Source organism: Pteropus medius, unplaced genomic scaffold (assembly GCF_902729225.1).
Source record: "Pteropus medius unplaced genomic scaffold, Ma_sr-lr_union100, whole genome shotgun sequence".
Taxonomy (NCBI): Eukaryota; Metazoa; Chordata; class Mammalia; order Chiroptera; family Pteropodidae; genus Pteropus; species Pteropus medius.
Window position 1 is genome coordinate 1,235,767 of NW_024354886.1, and position 21,811 is coordinate 1,257,577.

The 21,811-nt window shown below is 44.9% G+C and overlaps 1 protein-coding gene across 11 annotated transcripts in view; it reads left to right on the plus strand.

The window, feature by feature from the left end:
* Positions 1 to 19,417, plus strand: part of KIF6 (kinesin family member 6) — a 369,244-nt gene extending 349,827 nt beyond the window's left edge. For 10 of the 11 annotated variants that reach the window (XM_039856356.1, XM_039856361.1, XM_039856362.1 and 7 more), the window contains 3 exons: positions 4,262 to 4,351; positions 5,944 to 6,050; positions 18,474 to 19,417. In XM_039856356.1, coding sequence (XP_039712290.1) covers positions 4,262 to 4,351; positions 5,944 to 6,050; positions 18,474 to 18,484 — 208 coding nt within the window. In that variant the 3' untranslated portion in view covers positions 18,485 to 19,417. The remainder of the gene's footprint in view (positions 1 to 4,261; positions 4,352 to 5,943; positions 6,051 to 18,473) is intronic. The other variant, XM_039856357.1, reaches the window with a different exon arrangement.
* The last annotated feature ends 2,394 nt before the right edge of the window (positions 19,418 to 21,811 follow it).

The window sequence follows — 21,811 nt, forward strand, 5'->3', positions numbered from 1 at the left end:
ACAACACCAGGAGGTCTCATTATTATTAACATTGTTTATTAATCCTTATTAAGAAAGATAATTAATTCTGATGGCTGATATCTTCTGTCTCTAGAATGTCAACATGAGAAATGAATTCAGTGTCAAAGGCCGATTGGTCAGGAGAGAGGCTAAAGTAATTTGTAACATGATCCTGGTGGTTCAGAAACCAAGCTATGGCATTCAGTGGCACTGGAGCAACTTTAGGATCAGAGGAGTCATTTCAGGAGCCCCAAACCTTCACATTGTGCCATCTTCCTACATGAGCTGTTTTTGAGGCAGCAAGGTGGGCAGCTGGGCCTCTGCAGAGGGTGCCGTATCGCCCATCTGCCATGGTGCGATCTGCATCCCTTCTGCCCTGCCATGTCCATCTCTGTTCCTCTTCCATTTATTTCCAACCTTCACAGGTGTTTGGCACCTGTGAACACTCCAGGAATCTTAGAAAAGGCTCCCCTGGGGAACTATTGAGTTAATGACACACTTCTGTGCTAATGACTTGATTTTGTAAAGTTTGCTGCAGCTTCCAAACTGACCTGGACCTTATGTAATCAAAGTACCTACAGAATGGAAAGCCCTTTCTCTTTCCCTTCTCTCTGCCTGCACCAATAAGAGCCCTGAGAGTTGGCAACGGTTCTCTAAAAAAGAGCATGCAGAGCCTGCCACCTTGTGGCTGCCTCTGGTCCTACAGCAGCCCTCACCAATCAACACAGATCCCTAACCCTCCCAAAGCCTCAGTGGAGAGTCTCTGGAATGCTGGGAAATACGCATGAGGGGAGGCAGGGGACGCGGGGGTGAGGAAGTCTCAGGCTCTGATTTCCTGTCCTGTTTGTTTGACCTACAATTCTAAACCTGTGGAGGCAGGCCCAGAGTAAGAGGCCTTGCAGTTGGGTGAGACGGGACAGGGCAGAAGGCTGGAGCTGGAGAAGGGGCTGTACTCATTCATGGCTGGGACAGCAGACTTTCAGGCCTGTGGAGGTCCTTGGACTCTTGATGCAAACTTGGCAAAGCTGTTGCACCTGTCTCTATCCCTGGTCCACCTCAGCCTTACTGTTCCCATCTGTAATAGAAGGGTTCTATCCAGGTGGCTTTTTAGGCCTCTTCCAGCTCTGACATGGTGTCTAGGCAGGACCATCATGAAGCAAGAAAGAGGATCCCATTCGGTCCCTGGCATCTGGGACAGCTTTAGCCCCTGGCCCTTTATCTCCCAAGGAATGCTGCTGGATTCTGCTGTTTGCAACCAGGCAAGGCAAGGTAAGGCACATGCACCAGGCAGTTTAGTAAAATGAGCAAAATAGCATCTGTATAAGCTGTCAGATCCAACTCCTTACTCAAGGAGCGTGGAGCTGGTCAGCTGGGGCCACCTAAGGGCAGATGACGTGGCCAGGGGCAAGCCATGCACCTCTAGCATGTACTTCTGCAGAACACCACAGAGTCAAGTCCAGTTAATAAAGTAGCCAGAGAGCACGGGTTCTGAACCCTCAACAGAGTTGTGATTAGACCTAGGTTCTGCCACTTACCGGCTGGGTGACTTTTAGAATTTCTTTAACCTCTCCAAGCCTCAGGTTTCTCGGGTATATAATGGGAATAATGAGGCTATTGAGAAGATTAAATGGCATGACGTGTGCAGAGTGCTTTCCTGGACCTGGTGTGTAGACGGTGTCTATAAATGACAGTTGCAATCTTCGTTGTTTTGGTTCAGTTTGCACATCCAACACATGCAATGCTCCAACATGAAAATTCATGTATAAAACATCTCTTAGGGACTAAATGTCCCTGTCCCATCAAAATTCATATGTTGAAACTCTAAAGAGGCCAGAAAGCTAGCTCACTCTCTTCCCACGTCAGGACACAATGAGAAGTCAGCAGTCAGAAACCAGCGGTCAGAAGAGGGCTCTCCTCACCAGAATCTGACCACGCTGGCACCCTGAGCTCAGGCTTCCAGCCTCCAGAACTGTGAAAAGTAAATTTCCATTATTTGCAAGCCACACGGTACCTTGTTATAGTAACCGCTAAGACAGAAATTGGTGCCAGAAGTGGGGTGCCGCTCTAACAAATAACTAAAAAATGTAGAAGCAGCTTTGGAACTGAGCAATGGGCAGAGGCTGGAAGAGTTTTGATATGCGTGCTACAAGAATCTGAGATCGTGAAAGGACCTTTAAAAGTAATTCTTCTGGTGAGGACTCAAGAAGAAAAGAGGAGAGCTGCAGAGACAGCTTGCATCTTCTTAGAGAAGACATAAATAATTGTGTACAGAATGTTCATTTAAACATGGATGTAGAGGCCATTCTGATGAGGGCTCAGACAGAAATGAAGAACATATTGGACAATGAAGAAAAGGCAATCCTTGTTACAAGGTGGCAAAAAAAAAAAAGCTAAATTATGTTCCTGTTCTAGTGTTTTTTGGAAGGTAGAACTTGCACGTGATGAAAATGGACATTACCTGAGGTGATATCTAAGCAAAATGTTGAATAAGTGGCTTGGTTCTTCCTGACTGCTTATAGTAAAATATGAAAAGAGAGAAATGACTTGAAGATGGAGTTATTAAGCAAAAAAGAACTAGAATGTAAAGATTTGGAAAATTCTCAGCCTGTTCATAATGCAAAACATGAGAAAGTGTCTTCAGAGAAGAACATTAAGAGTGTAACCAAGCAACCATTTGATAAGGAGATTGGTACAGGTGTGAATCACAGACTTACTCAGCCACCCCAGTGGGAAAACTGCCAGTTTGAACTGAAAAGGAGATGGGGAAGAATAAAGACAGGATGTTGGACAATTTAGATTTTACAGGACAAGACCATAGAGCTGATCCACTGTGAACAAACACTCTTCCCCAGGGCAGGAAAAGAATGACTCCAAAGGCGATGCAGAGGTCATTGGGGCTGCCCCTCCATTCCAAAAGGGGAGACCATTGCCTTGATTTCAACAGGCCAGAAAGCCTCTGCCCAAAGTCGAGGTAGGGGGGCCTCCCAACAGAAACATGAGAGTATAACCCTGCCCAGCAAAGCCTGGCTACTTCCACCCCAGGTGGTGCAGAAGGCAGGACCTTTACCCTAGGGCAGATCATCAAGCCAAAGAGGATTCTCCTTGAGCCATAAGATCTCATGGAGTTTCCCTTCCTAAGTTTTAGACTTCTTGGGACCCATCACCCCTTCCTTCTTTTCTATTTCTCCCTTTTGAAATGGGTTTGTCTGTCCTATGCCTGGAAGCACATAAATTGTTTGAATTCATAGGTTTGAATTCATAGCTGGAGAGGAACTTTGTCGCAGGATGAACCAATGGTACTTGAGCTGCACTCATATCTGATTTATATGATATTTAGACTCTTTGGACTTCAAAGTTTAGAGTTGATGCTGGATCAAGTTAAGACTATGGGGGCTGCTGGAGTAGAATGAATATATTTTGTATATGAGAAAGACATGAATTTGGGGGAGTCAGGGGCAGAATGTTATAGAACGAACGTGTCCTCCAACAATTCATATGTTGAAACCTAATCCCCAATTATGGAGGTAATTATGTCCTGAGGGTGGAGCTCTCTAATGCAAGTAGTGCTCTTATAAGAGGCCAGAGACCTAACTCACTCTCTTTCCACCAAGTGAGAATACCATGAGTCAGAAGTCTGCAAGCCAAAAGAGGGTGCTTAGAGAAACTTGACCATGCTGGCACCCTGATCTCAGACTTCTAGCCTCCAGAAGAATTGTGAGAAATAAATTTTTGCTGTTTAAGCCACCCAGTGTGTAGTATTCTGTTACAGCAGCCTAAGTTAAAACATCATCCACGTCATCCATAGCCTCCTGTGTTAGTCAGCTCGGGCTGCCAAAACAAAATATCATAGACTAGGTGGCTTGAACTACAGGCATTTATTTACTTCTCACAGTTCTGAAGGCTGGAGAGTCCCATATCAAAGTCCAGATGATCCGTTTCCAGTGAGAATCTTCTTCCTGGCTTGTAGATGGTCACCTACTTGCTGTGTCTTCCCATGATTCAAAGAAAACTCTGCTCCCTCTTCCTCTTCTTATAAGGACACCAGTCCCATCATGGGGGCCCCACTGTCATGACCTCTTCTAAACCTAATTACCTCCCAAAGGTTGCACCTCCAAACACCATCATATTGGGAGTTAGGGCTTCAACATTTGGATTTGGGGGCAACACAAATATTCAGTCCATACAGCTCTTAAATATAGACCCTGAATTTCTCTTCTGTAAACCTCCATACATTTTCCTTTGTGGGTTTGGTTTTGTACAGTGATGTGAATGCCAGGAAAATCTTGCCCTCACCTTGCCCCATCACGTACAGCCAGGAGCAGAACAGCACCAGTGCCTCCCTGGACGACAGGTCTGTGGTCTTGACCCTCTGATGTCTGTGATGGTCAGAGAAAAGTGAGCTGAAATCAGCCAGTCTGCTTCCCCCACAATCTGTGGAGCCTTTGTCCAGCAGCCACACTGACAGGGCTTCTGCCCTGGTACCTTGGGTTCCCCTGGAATCTCTCACAGATGCCAACTCCCAGAGCCAGGGAATTTTCTGCCAGGGGCCCTGGAGCCCTGTGCAGGCAGAATTGCTTCACATCTCCTTGTGAATGGATATACCTGAGACGATTAAAGGAAAGAAGAGCTGGCCCAGGGGTAGTTCCAACATAGCCCCACCTCAGGGGAAGGGAAGGACACAAAGATGACAAGCCTCGCCTCAGCCCTAGGAGTCATTCACTCCAGGCTGAATAAGTGAATCAGGCCTCTCTCCAGGGCCTGCTCTTTGTGCCCTCTGACTAGAAGGCCTGAGTGACCTTACTCACCTGGCAGACCCTGCTCTTCTCCCAAGGTGTCCAAGGGGGGATTCTACCATGCCTCCCCTCCCCATGGTAACACTTGCTCTAGCCCTGCTGCTCACTGAGTTGCAGCAGGAATGCTGGCATAAAAGATTGCTTGAGATGGCGAACAACACTCAAATATAACCCTCACTGCCTTCTAAGAGAATGGATACTGTCACTTGCTGTGTTGAGGGACTGGGGTGAGGATGGAATCTTGGCAAAGCCAGGAGAGTACTCTGCTCTGAATTTTCTTAAGGGGGTGTTTTACATATAAGAGTTGGATGGAAAAAGAGGAGGGGGAAGGTGACATATATCCCTCCCTTTTTAAGAAGATTTCCTAGAAATCCCACACTTCTTACAAATCTCACTGGCCAGAATCTGGTCACCCGGCCACACATAGCTGCAAAGGAGGCTGGAAAATGTAGATTTTTGTTTAGCTTTTGTAACTTACTTAGCTAAATGTTATGGTTCTGTTTTTAAGGAAAGATGGTAGTTGTCTCTGCCTCAGGAGCAACTAGCTATGCCGCGGTAGGGGATGGGGATGCACTAGGGAGACATCCTAAAGGACGTGACATCTAAATTGGGTGCCGAAGGAGACAGGCCCAGGTCAATTGGGTTTAGTTTGGCTAAGTTGGAGGGGCAAGGAAACAGGGGGTGGTGGTGAAGCAATGGAGAAGGTGGTAGAAGAAAGCACATGGAGACGTGTAAAGTTCTAGGGGGACAGCAGTCCAGGGAAAGAAGACAGCTGAAGCAAAGGGCCTGGGGCCAGAAAGAACTGGGTGAATTGGAGTAACAGAAAGAAGGGCGGAGTGGCCTGAGTGTAGTGAACCAGGGACACAACCACACAGGGATTAGATCACACAGGAATAGAGTTTGGATTTCATTCCAAGAGTGATGAGAAGCCACTTACAGGTTTAAGCCAGGGGAGGACATGACAAATTTGCCTGTAAAGAATTGTTGTGGCTGGTGCACAGAGAAGGTAAAGGAAGGGAGGAGGAGGCAAATTCATTCGCACAGCTTCCTGGGTGAGATCAGGCCACTGGAAATGGAAAAGCACGTTGGAAAGGTAAGCACTGAGTCCAAACATAAGGTGTAGTAAAGTGTGACTTGTGGTTGTCTCCAGCATCCCTAAGAGACCAACGTCATCCATCCCTCTCACCGGGGACAGCCAGACAGACTCTGACATCCTGGCATTCATCAAGGCCAGACAGAACATTCTTCAGAAGAAATGTAAGTGCACCTTCCCCCAGGTCACCCCACTCTGCTCACCAACACTTGGGGGAGGTGAGGGGGAAGGCTTGCAGTGAAGCAAGAAGGAAGTAGGAAGCTTACTGCATGTTCCCAAAGCCACAGGACTGGCCTTTCAGTCACCGCACATGTGTCTGACCTCTGCTCCTTCCTGGAGAAAGCCTCAAGAGGCAGCGTCAGAAACCCAGGCCCAATAGGGTGGCCAGCCCAGATGCTCCTATCCTGCTTGGCAAAGCTTCTCTTCCTCTTCTGGATCTTCAGCCCCCTTTGTTCTCTGTCCCCAAAACCAGCTCTCCTTTGTTCAGCCCTCTCTAAACAGGAGGTGGCTGAGTGATGGTTTGTTAACTTACTGACTACCTGGCTAGAAATATCACTCTGCTGTTGGAGTGTAGTTTTTAATACTGAGTTGTAGATATAAACACCACTTGAAGACTCAGGCTTAAGGGCAACGTAAGTTACGAAAGCAATATATGTGGCGTGTCAGATAACAGGAAGAGAAAGAGAAGGCCCTTCCGGGCCTTCATTGCTGACCTCGCTCGCTATAGACAGGCCTTCTCTTCTGCCCACAGGGACGAGCCCCAGGGCCCCTCATCCAAGCCTGCTTTTTAGTCTTAGCCTCATCCTAGTGATTCGAAGGCTGCTAGGCAGCTTAGCATTGCTTTCCCATATCAGTGGGGCACCTCAATCAATATAAAGGCCAATTAAACCCTATAACGACTGACACCTGTCCTGAGAGACCTACCTACACCCAGCTTCACTACCAACTCTGCAGTTTATACAGTAGGAGGTTTGCCCATGGATGGAGCCCCACAAGTAAAGGAGGCCTTCACCATGTCATAGTAAGCAGAAGAAAACAGGCTCCCTCACTGGGAAGGCACCCTAATTATAGTCCTCTCTTCACCACTAGGATCAGCAACATTAGCACAATTGTCAAGTCTTTTCTGAGACTGGAGTTAGGCTGGCTCTGCCTCCAGCCTGCTGTGACACCTTGACCACATAATTTGCCTTCTCTTATCCTCAGTTTCTTTGTCTAAAAAAGGAAAAGAAAAAAGAAAAATTAAATTCAGATTCGGAGACCTCCAAGACCCCATCCATGCCCAAAATACTCTAATGATGCGTGTTGGACACTGAACAATTCTATACAGTTAATGGACTCTGTATTTACTGGGCTCCTTCTATATGCCAGGCACTGTACCAGTGCTAAGGCTGTAAGAGTGAACAAGACAGAGCCTAGCCATTGACATCCTGGGAGGAGAAAGGAGATAGACAATGAAAACAAACCAACAAATACGTAAGATCATTTGAAATGCGGATGAGTGCTATGAAATAACAAAATATGTAATGTTGTAGAGAGCAACAAGGAAGACTGTGTTTAACTGGGAAAGGGGAGGGAGGGCCTTCCCGAAGAGGGGAACTTTAAACTGATAGCTGAACAATGAGAATGGCAGCCCTGCGGTATTCTGTGAGTGAGTGTTCCAAGCACAAAAAGCAGAAAGTGAACAGCCCTGAAGGGAAGGAGCTTTGCTTGGTCACAGGGTGGGGAGGAGGCCAGAGTGGCTGGAAGGCTGAATAAAGGAGCAGGGGCGGGATCACACGGGTCTTGTGTAAGGGGCTTGGCTTCTATTCCAGGTATAGTGGGAACTCCGTGAAGAATCTAAACCATGGCAGGTTGTGATCTGATTGGTGCTTTGGAAAGCTCACTCTGGCTGTTGTATGTAGTGTAGGTTATAGAACAGGAGTCCCCAAACCCCAGGCTGTGGACCAGTACGCATCCATAGCCTGTTAGGAACTGGGCCACACAGCAGGAGTTGAGCAGCTGGCGAGTGAGCAAGCGAAGCTTCATCTGTGTTTACAACTGCTCCCCAGCGCTAGCGTCACCACCTCAGTTCCACCTCAGATCATCAGGCATTAGATTGTCATAGAAGCACAGGTCCCTGTTGCCAAAAAGGTTGGGAACCACTGTTGTAGAGGACCAGGAGGAGCACAGTTATCAGGCTCCTGGGTGGGTCCAGGCAAGGAGTGAGGGCAGCCTGGACTAACCAGCTGATTGGACATGAGCTGTGAAGGAGAGAGGAGAGCCAAGAGGGCTCCTGGGCTTCTGATCGGAGCAGTTAACAGGATGGTGGTGCCATTTCCAGAAATGAGAAAGGCAAGGAGAAGTGAACATGAAAGGGAAGGAGCTGGAGGACATACGAGTTCTGGTTGGCCCATTCAGAGTTTCAGGTGCCGTGTGAGATCCTAGAGGAGATGGTGAGTAGGCTCAGGATGAGGTCTGAATGGTGTGTAAACGCATGGCCCTGATAAAATCTCCTTTGAAGAGAGAAAATAGAGTTATTCCAGTTGCTGACAACAGATCCCTGGGGTACTGTGACATTTAGAGCAGGCTGGATGATCCATCCAAAGATGCTGAGAAGACTCAGCCAGGGCCAGAGCAGGGCCAGCGGGTGAGTGAGTGTGGCCTCAGGCAGGTCTGCAGGAGAATGTGTTCCGAGGGGAGATGGACCAGTAGAGTCCAGTGCTGCTGAGAGGTTGAGCCATGGAGGCCCTGGACAAGTGCCCTTTTAGGCAGGGGACTGAGAGGATGAAAGCCCTGTTGGTTGCAGGTGTTGAGGAAAGCAGAGAGAGTGTGTAGAGACAACTCTTCTGGGGAGTTCAGCTGTGAAGAGCAGCAGAGAAATGAGGGTGGAACTAAAGGGAAGCAGGATACTGGCGGCAGGGGAGGGAGTTTGCTTTTGTTTTAAATGGTTATGAAGACATATTTATGTACCGAAAGGAATCGTCCAATAGAACACAGGCGATTGATGATGTGGAAAAGAGGACCAAAACTGCAGGAGAAAATTCTCTTAGGAAGTACAGGGGATGGTGCCTTGGACGTAAGTGAAGAGCTAAGCTGGCTTTTGGAGCAGGAAGGCCCCCTCTCCTGGGACAAAGTCATAAACATCAACTGTCATTTTCCCGTCAAGAAGTCTACAAGTGAGCAATATTTTAAAGTTATTGTTTACTCAGCTTTTATGCACATAATAGAGACTTTTTCATCCAACCCTCTCAGAAGAGACAAGGCATTATTAACCCAAGGTCTGTGTCAAAATGGCATCTTCCTGCTAACACCATGCCCAGATGGTACAGAAAGCTAGGCTGAAGGGTGGGGCACTTTTATTAAAATGTGTATGGCATATTACCATTTATATTTTTTTTCCATTGATATTATTCCATCTGATGCTCTCAACACTCCTGTAAGGTATACAGAGCCAAGAGTATGATCCCCCTTATGACAGGTAAGGAAACATGCACATAGAGGTTGAATAACTTGCCCAGAGAACAAATGGCAGAGCCAAGATAACCCAGGCTTTCTGCACTCTCTCCACTGGGCCGCAGTCTCGAAAAGCCACTCCACTGTCTTGTGTTGGTCTCTTGGGTTCCACCCTCCCTGCAGCTGGGTAGTTTTGTTCTCCAAACAAACAGCAGCCTGGAAGTAATTCATCAAAACAAACAAAAGTTCAAGGGTTCAATTTTTATTCTTATGAGAATAAAAATAATCATGGGTTCATAGTGACTGCAAAGGAAGCTGAACACGGGATGACAAAGGGTCCCTCTCCTGCCAGGTCGGGGCTGAAAGGCCAGCAGGTACAGCCTCTCTGGACATGTGGCAGATGGCCCAGGTCCCGCCACGCAGCGCTTTCTGCGCAGTCCACTTATCGGGCCTCCTTGTCAGGCAAACACACAGGCCAGGGCCCAGGCACCTTCCCCCGCCAAAGCAAACACTTCCCTCTCCCCTGGGCTCCCTCTGCTCTTAATTTAGCTGGCTGACTGGGCTTCTTCATGAGTGCTCATTATGGGGAATGTGTGACTATCAGCCTGGGAGCAAGAGCCCAGAGTGGGCCATTTAACATAAGCCTCCCATTGGCTCTCAGACCTCGCCAAGGGCCCAGGTGAATCTACTTGATTTAGACCTCCTGGGAAAGCTGTGGAACATTTAAATCCCTACCAAGGGCACCTATGGGCAGGTATATATCCCCAAAAGGAACATTAGTCATTCATGGTGTCAAATCCTGTTTCTAACTGCCAAGGATGGCTTTAAAATCTGAGAAAATTAGGTTAACTCCTTTTTAGGGTGTTTTCTTTTCCTTAATCTTCCATAATCTCTGAGTTTGGAAATATTTCCATTTGGACAGGAGCCTTGATGTGACGTCCATGACCACAGCTACCCCTTCTCCAGCTGGTACCAGGAAGAGGCTCTGCCTGAGTGCCTCAAAGCCCCGCCACCCCCCACTCCCACCATCCCCACTCTGAGAGACCCTCCAGCTCTCTCCTTTGTTCAGGAATCTTCCCAGTGAAATGGATGGAATATGGAACTAGAAGGGAAGAGACCGAAATATAAGGGCTGTCTCTGCCCTGTGTAAACTTGGGCAGCCCGCCTCCTCCAGCCTCCCAGATGCCATCTTTGCCCAGGACTCAGACTCTCCTGAGATAATGTCCATAAAAGTCCCTCATAAACTGCCAAGCACCAGGGAGCTGTTAGTGGGGTAGCTGGCCTTTGGTGAGAACTGCCCCAACACGGTACAGTGTGACTATTGTTTTATTTTCTATTTTTTTAGTTTTCAATTACAATCAGCATTCAATATTATTTTATATTAGTTTCAGGTGTACAACATAGTGATTAGACATTTATATAATTTACAAAGCAATTCCCCCAATTAGTCTAGTATCCATCTAGCACTATACACAGTTATTGCAATATTATTGACTATATTTCCTATGCTATACTTCACATTCCCGTGACTATTTTGTAACTACCAATTTATACTTCTTAATTCCTTTGCCCTTTTCACCCAACTTCCAACCCCCCTCCCATCTGGCAATCACCATTTGTTCTCTGTATCTATGAGTCTGTGTTGATTCTGTTTATTCATTTTGTTCTTCAGGTTTCACATATAAGTGAGATCAAATGGTGTTTGTCTTTCTCTGTCTGACTTATTTCACTTAGCATAATACCCTCTAGGTCCATCCATGTCATTGCAAATAGTAAGATTTCATTTTTTATGGCTGAGTAATATACCATTGTATATGTACCACCTCTTCTTTATCAAATTGTCTATTGATAGACACTTAGGTTGTTTCCATATCTTGGCTACTGTAAATAGCCCTGCAGTGAACATAGGGGTGCATTTATTTTTTCAAATTAGTGTTTTGGTTTTCTGTGGATAACTACCCAGAAGTGCAATTGCTGGGTCATAGGTAGTTCTATTTTCAATTTTTTGAGGAACCTCCAAGCTGTTTTCTATAGTGGCTACACCAATTTACAATCCCACCAACAGTACACGAGGGTTCCCTTTTCTCCACACCTTCGCCAACACTTGTTTTTTGGTTTACTGATGATAGCCATTCTGACAGATGTGGGGTGATATCTCATTGTGGTTTTAATTTGCATTTTTCTGATCATTTGTGACAGTGAGCATCTGTATGTTCTCTGTATTTCAATAGAGATTGCATTGAATCTGATTGCTTTGGGTTGTATGGATATTTTAAAGATGTTAATTCTTCCTATCCATGAGGATGGTAACTGCTTCCATTTATTTGTATCTTCTTTAAATTTTTTTTTCAATGACTTATAATTTTCTGAGTACAGGTTTTTTACCTCCTTAGTTAAATTTATTCCTAGGCATTTTGTTGTTTTTGATGCAATTGTAAATAGGATTGTTTTCCAAATTTCTCTTTTTAATAGTTTGTTATTGGTATATAAAAATGTAATTGATTTTTGAATATTAATTTTGTATTCTGCTACTTTACTGAATTTATTTATCTGTTCTAATAGTTTTATGGTAAACTCTTTTGGATTCTCTCTATATAATTTCATGTATCTGCAAATGACAGTTTTACTTTTCCCTTTCCAACTTTGATGACTTTTATTTCTTTCTTTCTTTCTTTCTATTTTTTTTTTTCTTTTTTTGGTCTGCTTGCTGTGGCTAGGACTTCCAATACTACATTGAATAAAAATAGTGAACATGGACATCCTTGCCTTGTTCTTGACCTTAAGAAAAAGGCTTTTAGCTTTTCCCCATTGAGTATGATGTTAGCTATGGGTTGGTCATATGTGACCTTTATTATGTTGAGTTATATTCCCTCTATTTCTACTTTGCTGAGAGAGTTTTTCATAAATGGATATCAGATTTTGTCTAACACTTTTTTGATCATATGATTTTTATTTTTCAATTTGTTAATGTGGTGTATCGCATTAACTGAGTTGAAGATATTGAACCAAACTTGCATCCCAGGAATAAATCCCACTTGATGGTGATGTATGATTGTTTTAACGTATTGCTGAATTCAGTTTGCTAATATTTTGTTGAGGATTTTTCATATATGTTCACAGGGATATCACCTGTAATTGTCTTTCTTTGCAATGTCTTTGTCTGGTTTTGGAATCAAGGTAATGGTGGCCTCATAAAATGAGCTGGGGAGCTTTTCTTCCTCTTCAAATTTTTGAAATAGTTTGAGAAGGCTAGGTATTAATTCTTTGAATGTTTGGTAAAATTCACCTGTGAAGCCATCTGGCCCAGGACTTTTGTTTGTTGAGAGTTTTTTGATTACTGATTTGATTTTGTTTGTAATAATCGGTCTGTTCAGATTTTCTGTTTATTCTTAATTCAGTCTTGGAAGATTGTACATTTCTAGGAATTTATCCATTATTACAGATTGTCCAATTTTTTGACATACAATCACTCATAGTATTTTCATACAATCTTTTCTGTGGTGTCAGATGTTACTTCTCTTTCATTGTTGATTTTATTTATTTGGACCCTCTTTCTTTTTTTCTTCATGAGTCTGGTTAAAGGTTTATCAATTTTGTTTATCTTTAAAAAAAACAGCTCTTGGCTTCATTGATCTTTTGTATTTTTTTTTTTTAGACTTTATTTTATTTATTTCCACTCTGGTCTTTATTAATTTCCTTTCTCCTACTCACTTTGGGCTTTGTGTCCTGTTACTTTTCTAGTTCCTTTAAATATAAGGTTAGATTTTTTATTTGAAGTTTTTCTTATTTCTTGAGGTAGGCCTGTATTGCTATAAATTTCTCTCTTAGGGCTGCTTTTGCTCTGTCCCATAGATTTTGAGTTGTGTTTTCATTTTCATTTGTCTCAAGGTATCTTTTGATTTCTTCCTTGATCTCATTGTTAACCCATTCATTGTTTAATAGCATGTTATTTAACCTCCATGTTTGTGTTTTTTTTCAGTTTTTTTTTTCTTGTAATTAATTTCTAGTTTCATACTATTATGGTGGGAGAAGATGATTGGTATGATTTCAGTCTTCTTAAATTTATTGAGACTTCTTTTGTGTCCTAAAATGTGGTCTATCTTGGAAAATGTTCCATGTGCATTTAAGAATGTATATTCTGCTGCTTTGGGATGAAATGCTCTAAAAATATCAATTAAATCCATCTGGTCTAGTGTGTCATTTAAGGTCACTGTTTCCTTGTTGATTTTCTGTCTGGAAGATCTATATCCATTGGTGTCAATGGAGTGTTAAAGTCTCCTACTATGCCTGTATTACTGTCAGTCTCTTTCTTTAAGTCAGCCAATATTTGATTTATATATTTAGGTGCTCCTATGTTGGGTGCATGCATGTTTACTAGGATTATGTTCTCTTGTTGGACTGATCCCTTTATCATTATGTAATGTCCACATCTCTTAGTATAGCCTTTGTTTTAAAGTCTATTTTGTCTCATATAAGTATTGCTACCCCAGCTTTTATTTTTTCATTTCCATTTGTATGAAACATCTTTTTCCATCCCTTTACTTTTAGTCTGTGTGTGTCTTTTAATCTGAAGTGGGTCTCTTGTAGACAATACATACATGGGCCTTTTTTCTTATCCAGTCAGCTACCCTATGTCTTTTGTTTGGAGTATTTAATCCATTTACATTTAAAGTGATTATGGGTAGGTACATAGTTATTGCCATTTATTATTCATATTTATAAGGTTTTCCCCTTTTTTTCTTCTAAAGAAGTCCCTTGAACATTTCTTATAACACTGGCTTTGTGGTGATGAATTATCTGGGAAGCTCTTTATCTCACCTTCCATTTTAATCGATTGCTTTGCCGGTAGTCTTTGTTGTAGGTCCTTGCTTTTTATCACTTTGAGTATTTTGTGCCAATTCCTTCCGGCCTTCAAATTTTCTGTTAAGAAAACAGCTGACAGTCTTATGGGAGCTCACTTGTAAGTAACTGCCTACTTTTGTCTCGCTGCTTTTAGGATTCTCTATTTGTCTTTAACCTTTGGCATTTTAATATGATGTGTCTTGGTGTAGGCCTGTTTGGGTTCATCTTGTTTGGGATGCTCTGCACTTCCTGGACTTAGATTTATATTTCCTTTGCCAGGTTAGGGAAGTTTTCTGTCGTTATTTCTTCAAATGGACTCTCTATCACTTGCTCTCTCTCTTCTCCTTTTGGTACCCCTATGATGTGAATGTTGTTGCACTTGATGTTGACCCAGAGGTCTCTTAAACTTTCCTTACTTTTTTTTTCTTTTTGCTGTTCCAATTGGGTATTTTCTGCTACCTTGTCTTCCAAATCAGTACTCGATCTTCTGCTTCATCTAATCTGTTGATTCCTTCTAGTGTAGTTTTCATTTCAATTATTGTGTTCTTCATTTCTGACTGGTTCTTTTTTACAGTTTCTATGTCCTTTTTATGCTTACTGTCTTTTTATTGAAGTTCTCACTGAGATCACCTATTCTTCCCCTAAGTTCATTGACCATCCTTATGATTTGAACTCTGTATCTGGTAGGTCGCTTGCTTACATTTCATTTAATTATTTTTCTGGAGTTTACTCCTATTCTTTCATTTGGGACATGTTTTTTGTTTTGTTTTGTTTTTTAATTTTGGCTGCCTCTCTGTGTTCATTTCATAGATTTGCTACATCTGCCAGTCTTGGCCAAGTGGCCTCTTTATGTAGTAGGTATTTTGTGTTGCCCCATGGCTCAGTCTCCCTGGTCACCTATGCCTGATGCTCCAAGTGTGTCCCTTGTGTGGGTTGTGCATGCTCTCCTGTTGTAGTTAAGCCTTGATTGCTGTTGGCATGTCAGTGGGTGGAATCGACTCTCAGGCTCACTGGCTGTGAGGATTGGCCACAGGGTATGAGCTGTTGTGTGGGGGCTGACCCCACAAAGTAGGATTCACCCCAACAGGATCATGTGCCTGTTGAGACCACCCTTTGAGTGTGGCACTTGTGGGGCTATTTAGGTGGTACTCTGTTGTGACACAGCCTCCAAGTTTGTTGGTTCTGGGGCCCCTTGGGAGGGGCTTCCATGTGGGCCAAGGTCAGCCACTGCTTGTGACTACCCATGGCTACCTGGTAGGAGATACAAAGCAATCCGTGGTGGTTATTAACTCTGCTAGACCTGAGGTACATGGGAGAGGCCATGTGGTGAACCGAGACTAGCTGCCACCAGTACCAGGTCTGGAGCAGCTCAGTGAAGGGTCCAGGGCACCCCAAGATCTGAGGCCATCTGCCAGCTGCCTTGCAAGGCTCGGCAGCTAAAAGAGTTCTGAGTTGTATGCAAGTTGGGTGAGGCGAGGTCCCAGGAAGTCACCAGGGTGGGGTGAACGGCACTCCCCAGGTTAATGCACACCCAGGTTTGGTGCCAGCACTGAGCCTGTGGCCATTCGCAAAAATCTCAGATCACATCGAGGCCAGCTGCCACCCGTCTATGGCCCACAGACCCCCAGGATTTGTTCAGGAAACACTGCAGTTCAGATGGGGGCTAGTCATTCACCACCCAAAATGTCCCCAGAGGTGCACAAGCCAAGGCCTGCCGATTGCTACCCAAAGAGTCTCCTGCCAAGAATTCTGGGTGAGGTAGGATCCCAGGGGCTCTCTGAGGTGGAGCAAGTGAATTTCACCAGGCCAGTGTAGACTCAGATTTGGCCATGTTGAGGGAGGACTCAACACAGGCAAGGTGGCACCTGCCTGCAGGCTGCACAAGAGGAGAGGGCTCAATGTAGGGGTAATGGTGGCTGTCCCTCCAGTCCTCACCCTGAAGCCACACAACTCAGTCCTTTCCTGTATGTCTCTGGTGCCTCTTGAGCTGTTGTCCCTCTGCCAGAACCCAAGGCAAATGCCTGTGAGCATGTGAGTCTAGGCATGGGCCCTTTAAGGGGACATTTGGGTTTCCAACAGCCTTCCAACTCACCTGGATGGTCAGAATCTCCACTGATTTTTACAGCAGATTTTGTGGGACTCCTCTTCCTGGCACAGGAACCTTGGACTGGAAAGCCCCAGCGTGGGGCTGGGGACCCTTGCTCCTCCAGGGGAACCTCTGTGGCCAAGACATCCAATGCTCAAATGCCACTCGCAGGTACAGGGCCAATGCTCAAATGCCACTCGCAGGTACAAGGCCAGTCCATTTCGCAACTTTACCCCTCCTACCAGTAACGATGTGGCCTCTTCTTTATATCCTTAGTTATAGCTGTTACATTCAACTAGTCTTTAGGTGGTTCTCCAGGTTGATTGTTATATAATTTAGTTGTAATCTTAATGAGGTCATGGGAGGAGACAAGCACAGCATTTACCTATTCCTCCATCTTGACTATACCTGATTTTTTTTTTTTTTTTTTTTAATGATTTATCTATAGCAGTACCCTCCATTCTGGGAATCAACAGTCTGAAAACACCAATATAGACTGACAGTTCCATCACTTAACTGGGATTCATAAAGTAAATAATACACTAGAAACAGCGACTTTTGTTTTAGGTTGAGGCTTGTATATGTGAGGAACCATGTCTTGGCGTATCGAGCATTCTGAGCCTGGCTCAGCGGCATTTCCTCTCTGCCCCACCTCACCCCCACTCATCTTTGCACACAAGTGTCTGTGAGAGTTAGTGACAGTCCTAGGGTGGGAGCTGGCTCAGACCCCATGCTCGTTACCACTGGTAGCAGTAACTAATTCTGACCCAGTCTGCTTGCCAATAAGTGGTGCAGAGGAAACATCAGACCAATGACTTGGTCAGCAGCCACATGGCTGGCTGGTGGTTTCGAGTTCCTGTCTTTGCCAGTCCTTGGAACAGAGAGATGAAAGCAGTGGGTCTCAGCCCTGACTGTTCATGAGAATCACCTAGGCCCACTGCAGAGATTCTGATTAATCTGCCCTGGGAGTGGCCTGGGAATCAGGATTTCCAAAAGCTCCCCAGAGGTTTCCAGTAGGAAGCTGAGCTGAGAACCATGGGTCCACAGTAAGTGGAACACATCAGCTTCACAGTAAGCCTACTGGTCTTCCTTCCTGTTCTAGAGTTCAATTAGGACAGCTAAGAATGTCCTAAAGATAAGGACCATCTCCATGAACAGTGAGACTAGCCCTAAGGCCTTGCACACAGAATTAGATCTGGAGGACCAAAGGCTCATAGTCTTGAATTGTTTTCAACCCCTTCCTTCTTGTTATCTCCCATATTCAATACGCTGCAGAGAATTACTAATTCTTCCTCAACAATGTCAAGCAGACCACACTCACACTCCCCACCCATGGCCAGGTACCCACGGCCACACCCAGATGGCTGCAGCTGCCTCACCCCTCAATCTCTCTGCCTGTTGCAGTTTTTTTTTTAAACACCATGTTCATTACTCTGCCCAAGAATCTTCAGAAATTTCTTTTTGCTATTATCGTGATAGCCAAACTATAAGCAGATTAACTACATGTCACTCATACCAGTTCCCCTCATACTTTAATGAGCCAGTTGATCTAGGGGTTTTGTTGAACTGCAGATTCTGATCCAGTGAGTCTGGATGAGGCCCAATATTCTGCATTTCTTAACAAGCTCCCTGGGGGTGCCAATGCTGCTGGTCCATGGACCACACTTTGAGAAGCCAGGAACCATGCTAGCTACCTTACTTTTTCCAAGTACCTCATCTGCTCCAGAGATTGGGAAATGAGAAAAGTGAGGCCCAGAGAACTAACATGATTTGCCCAAAATCATACCATAGGTTGGGGACCATCATGACTAGAACTCAGGGATCCTTGTTCTTAATCCAGAGAACCCTTCTCCATACTCAGCCATGGGAGGTGACAAGATGGAGCCACAAGATCAGAAGAAGCCATCCTGGAATACAGTGAATATCTGGAGCAAAAAGAAAGGAGAGAATCTCTCAGAGAATGAAGTAGGAGTGTCAGTGAAAACCATGGGATTAGAGAATGAGTGCTGTTTCTGGCTCAGGGAGATGAAACTTTTGCAAAGGACAAAAAAGGAATCTTCATGCAGAGTTTGGGGAGTAAATGCAGCCCCTGGGGATCAGAACACTGAGAGGTGCACTGTCTGAGGCCCACGGAGAATGGCCTACAGCCTCCTCCCCTCACCCTTCAATCCCAGGAGAAGTCAGTAATCCACGTACAGCCTAACCAAAAATATCTGTCTCCTTTCAGGTTTCCAGTAAGCGTCCAGCCGTGCATTGTGGCAGGAAGAACAGAGTACAGATGAAGGTGCCTCCTCTCACACACCCTGGCTTCAAAAGTGATCTGAATGGAGGGGACTGTATTTCTTTAGGAATAGTGTCCTGGAGGCTATCAGTGAGGACAGGGCCACCTTTGCTGTGGATGCTAGAGCTAGGGGCAGGATGGGGGCTTTAGCTCACTCTTGCAGTGGTGTTTCTAATAGATAATGATAAACCTTTGAGATTATGAAATAGTCTCATCATAATGTAGTATCAGAGGATGCTCATACTGGTAGAATAAGGGGAAATAATAATCTGTTATTTTTAGCCATTTATCAGCCACTTTCCTGCCCTATCCCCTGGTTTAGAAGCCCAAGAATGGCTGGGGCAGGCCAGGAAATAGGTCAGAGCCAAAGACATGGCAGTTTAATACAAGGCATCTTAATGGCCAGTCCCAATCTCTGGGAACAAATCCTCCACCATCACCCTCATACCCAGATGACCAGTAGGCAGTGCCTGAATGAGCTGTGTCTCCAGGGAGCCACCCACCCTGCAGTGCCTAAGGACATCATAGCACCCAGAGAACAGTGATGGCTCCTAGGAGCTCTGCACTGTGGGCACCTTAGGCTTCACACTCTCACCCAGCCACTTGGGGCTCTGCAAGATTAGAGCCAGTACTCCTCATTCCCACCAGGAAAACATAGCTACTGGGGGTCTCATCTTAGTGAGTCTTCCAGCACTTCAGGCCCAGGCTCCATAATGCAGATACATCCGAGGGTGAGCCAGCCCTCAGGAGGCCCTAGGAGAAATGCCTCCTGCATCTGAGTGGTGGCAGCAAAGTTCCAAGCCAGCCATAGTTGAGGATGAAGAGTTAAGGCAGGGGAAGAGGATCAACACCTGGAAATGAACTTACTAAATAAAAGTGCTTGTCCACTGCTCCTGTTATCGCTGTCCTATAAATATGGTACCTCGCCATCCTGGAGAGAGAGCAGAGAGAAAATACAATATAATTGGCTTATTTCTCCCCTCCCTTCTCAGAACTGGGTAAAAGGATCATGCAGGAGAAGATAGATCTTCACTTTTCAAAGCTAGACAAGCCCACAGAGCTCTTCTACTGCACACTCTTGTTTGCATAATTAGAAAACTGAAGCAAAGAGGAGGCCCTGTTTTGCTGATACACAACTAGATAGTGGCAAAAGTCCCCTCCTTGGGGCACTTTTCCTGACCCCCTCTATCCCATGACTCTGTTTTATTTTCTTAATCACTATAAGACATATCCTCTGTATTTGCTTATATTTTTATGGCCTGCAAACCCTCCCCACAAGACTAAAAGCTCCTTGTCAACAGGGACCAACCTGCCTGTCTTGCTCATCTTTATTTCCCTAGCACAAGTCAGTACTCAAAACATGTTTTTTCAGTTGATGGATGGGAGAGCCAGAACCAAGACCTGCTCCTCAGGTTGATATTGCTCCCATGACTTCACTCTGGCTCCATAACATAGGCCCATCAGGGCAAGATCCAGTCTCTCTGGTTCACTTCTGGCTTCCACAGTTCTATGACACATAATAAGTCCTCAGTAAAGTCTATAGAATCTGGGGAAAACCAAAGAGGGACCTTACAAGATCCTAGAAGCCTCCCCAAGAGTCCATGAGGCACACATGTAAATAAACACACACATTCTCTCAGGAGTCCTGAAGATGGCATGGAGTTGGCCATTGTCCCTCGGAAACAGTCTCAGTGTACCTGGCACACCTTAGTGCCAACAGCCTTCTAGAGCTGGTTAGAGTCTATTGACTTTAGCTCTCCTATTGAGAAGTTATCTCCTGGATCCAAATAATTTCTTGACAGAGATGTGTGGTGCAGTCCCATGCAAGGTGTGAACCCACCTCCTAGAGCTATCACTAGGGAAAAAGAAGAAATGAAGAAGAGAGAAAAACAAACAGCTGGCAACTTAGGACAGAGTATGTGCAGCAACTGGGGAGGGAGTCTCCCCTACAAAAGCCCCCTCCCAATGGAAGCTGGGCCTTTGATGTAGACACATCTTGACTTCAGCACATCTTCTCCAAAGCTCATTGGCCTCTGCAAATGGGAGGAATGGATGAAATGCTCTGAAAAGACTCTCCAGCAATCCACCTGGGTTCAGTGAAGCCATGAAGGTCCAGAGAATCTGAGCTCACTCCAGCCTAAAATGTGGAGCTTTCCACAATGTCTTCTGGAAAGCAGCCTGGCCAGTGACTCCAGCCCAGCCCCTACTAGAATTCAGTTGACTCTGCCATTCCCTTGACAGGAAGTGATGGGGGAGGGGGACTTGGAATGGGGCTTGTTCAGCTCTTCCAAAAAGGGATTTTTAGAAAGCAGATAGAGAAACTGTGGTAGATGGGATAACTAGTCTTAATTCTTCACCCCTCGTAATAGAATTATACATCCAAAGCATTGCCACAGCCTCATGTGGGCAAAGTACACATCCTTACCCCTAAAATTTGAACTTGGCCCTATGACTTGCTTTGGTCAATGGGATGTTAGCAAACATGATGCAAGCAGAAGCTTGAAATGTGCTTGCATGGTTGGGCTTGCCTCTTGCACTCCAGTGACCGCCATGAGAAGAACGTGCCCTGGAGAACTGCTGCCCCTTCACTTCTATCCCAAAAAATAGAGAAGACCTGAGCCTAGCCTGCAACCTGGAGCCAAGCCCAGTAGACTTGGATCCTGGAACAAATTCCCATCAAGCCCAGTTCAGATCAACTGAACCCTGGCTGACCCAAAGACCCATCATCATGAGAATAAATGCTTGTGGTCATAAGTCACTGAGACTTGAAGTGGTTTTTTATGAAGCATTAATTGTAGCAATAGCTGCAGTACATGAGACAGTACATGACTAGACCCAGAATTTCTCAGAGTTTATTCTGTCCCACCATACCACCTATTGAAAGGCACTTGAGAAAAGGCTGAATATGAAAAAATAGGACTGCCACTTATGGCCATGATAGAGAAATGGGGACCTGATTTACCTTCCTGCTTTCAATGACCTAAAACTAAGTAAAATCTATATAAAAGAATGGTTTTCAAATATTGGATAAAAGGCAGTAGAGGACATTGATACCTAAAAGAAGGGAAATAAATGAAATGAGCCCTATGATTACCCCAACTTCCTACCTACAGAGTAGAGTGTTCAGGCTGCAGTTCAGTAAGGGGAAACCAGGTGGCACCTAGTGGTTTCCTTGAGTTAAGGAAATGAAGCTGGAGAGTTCAGGGAAGCCAAGGTGGCTCAAATTGGCAAGGCAGAGTACCAGAGGTGAGTGGGCTGCAGAGAGGGAGACAGAGATGAGAAAG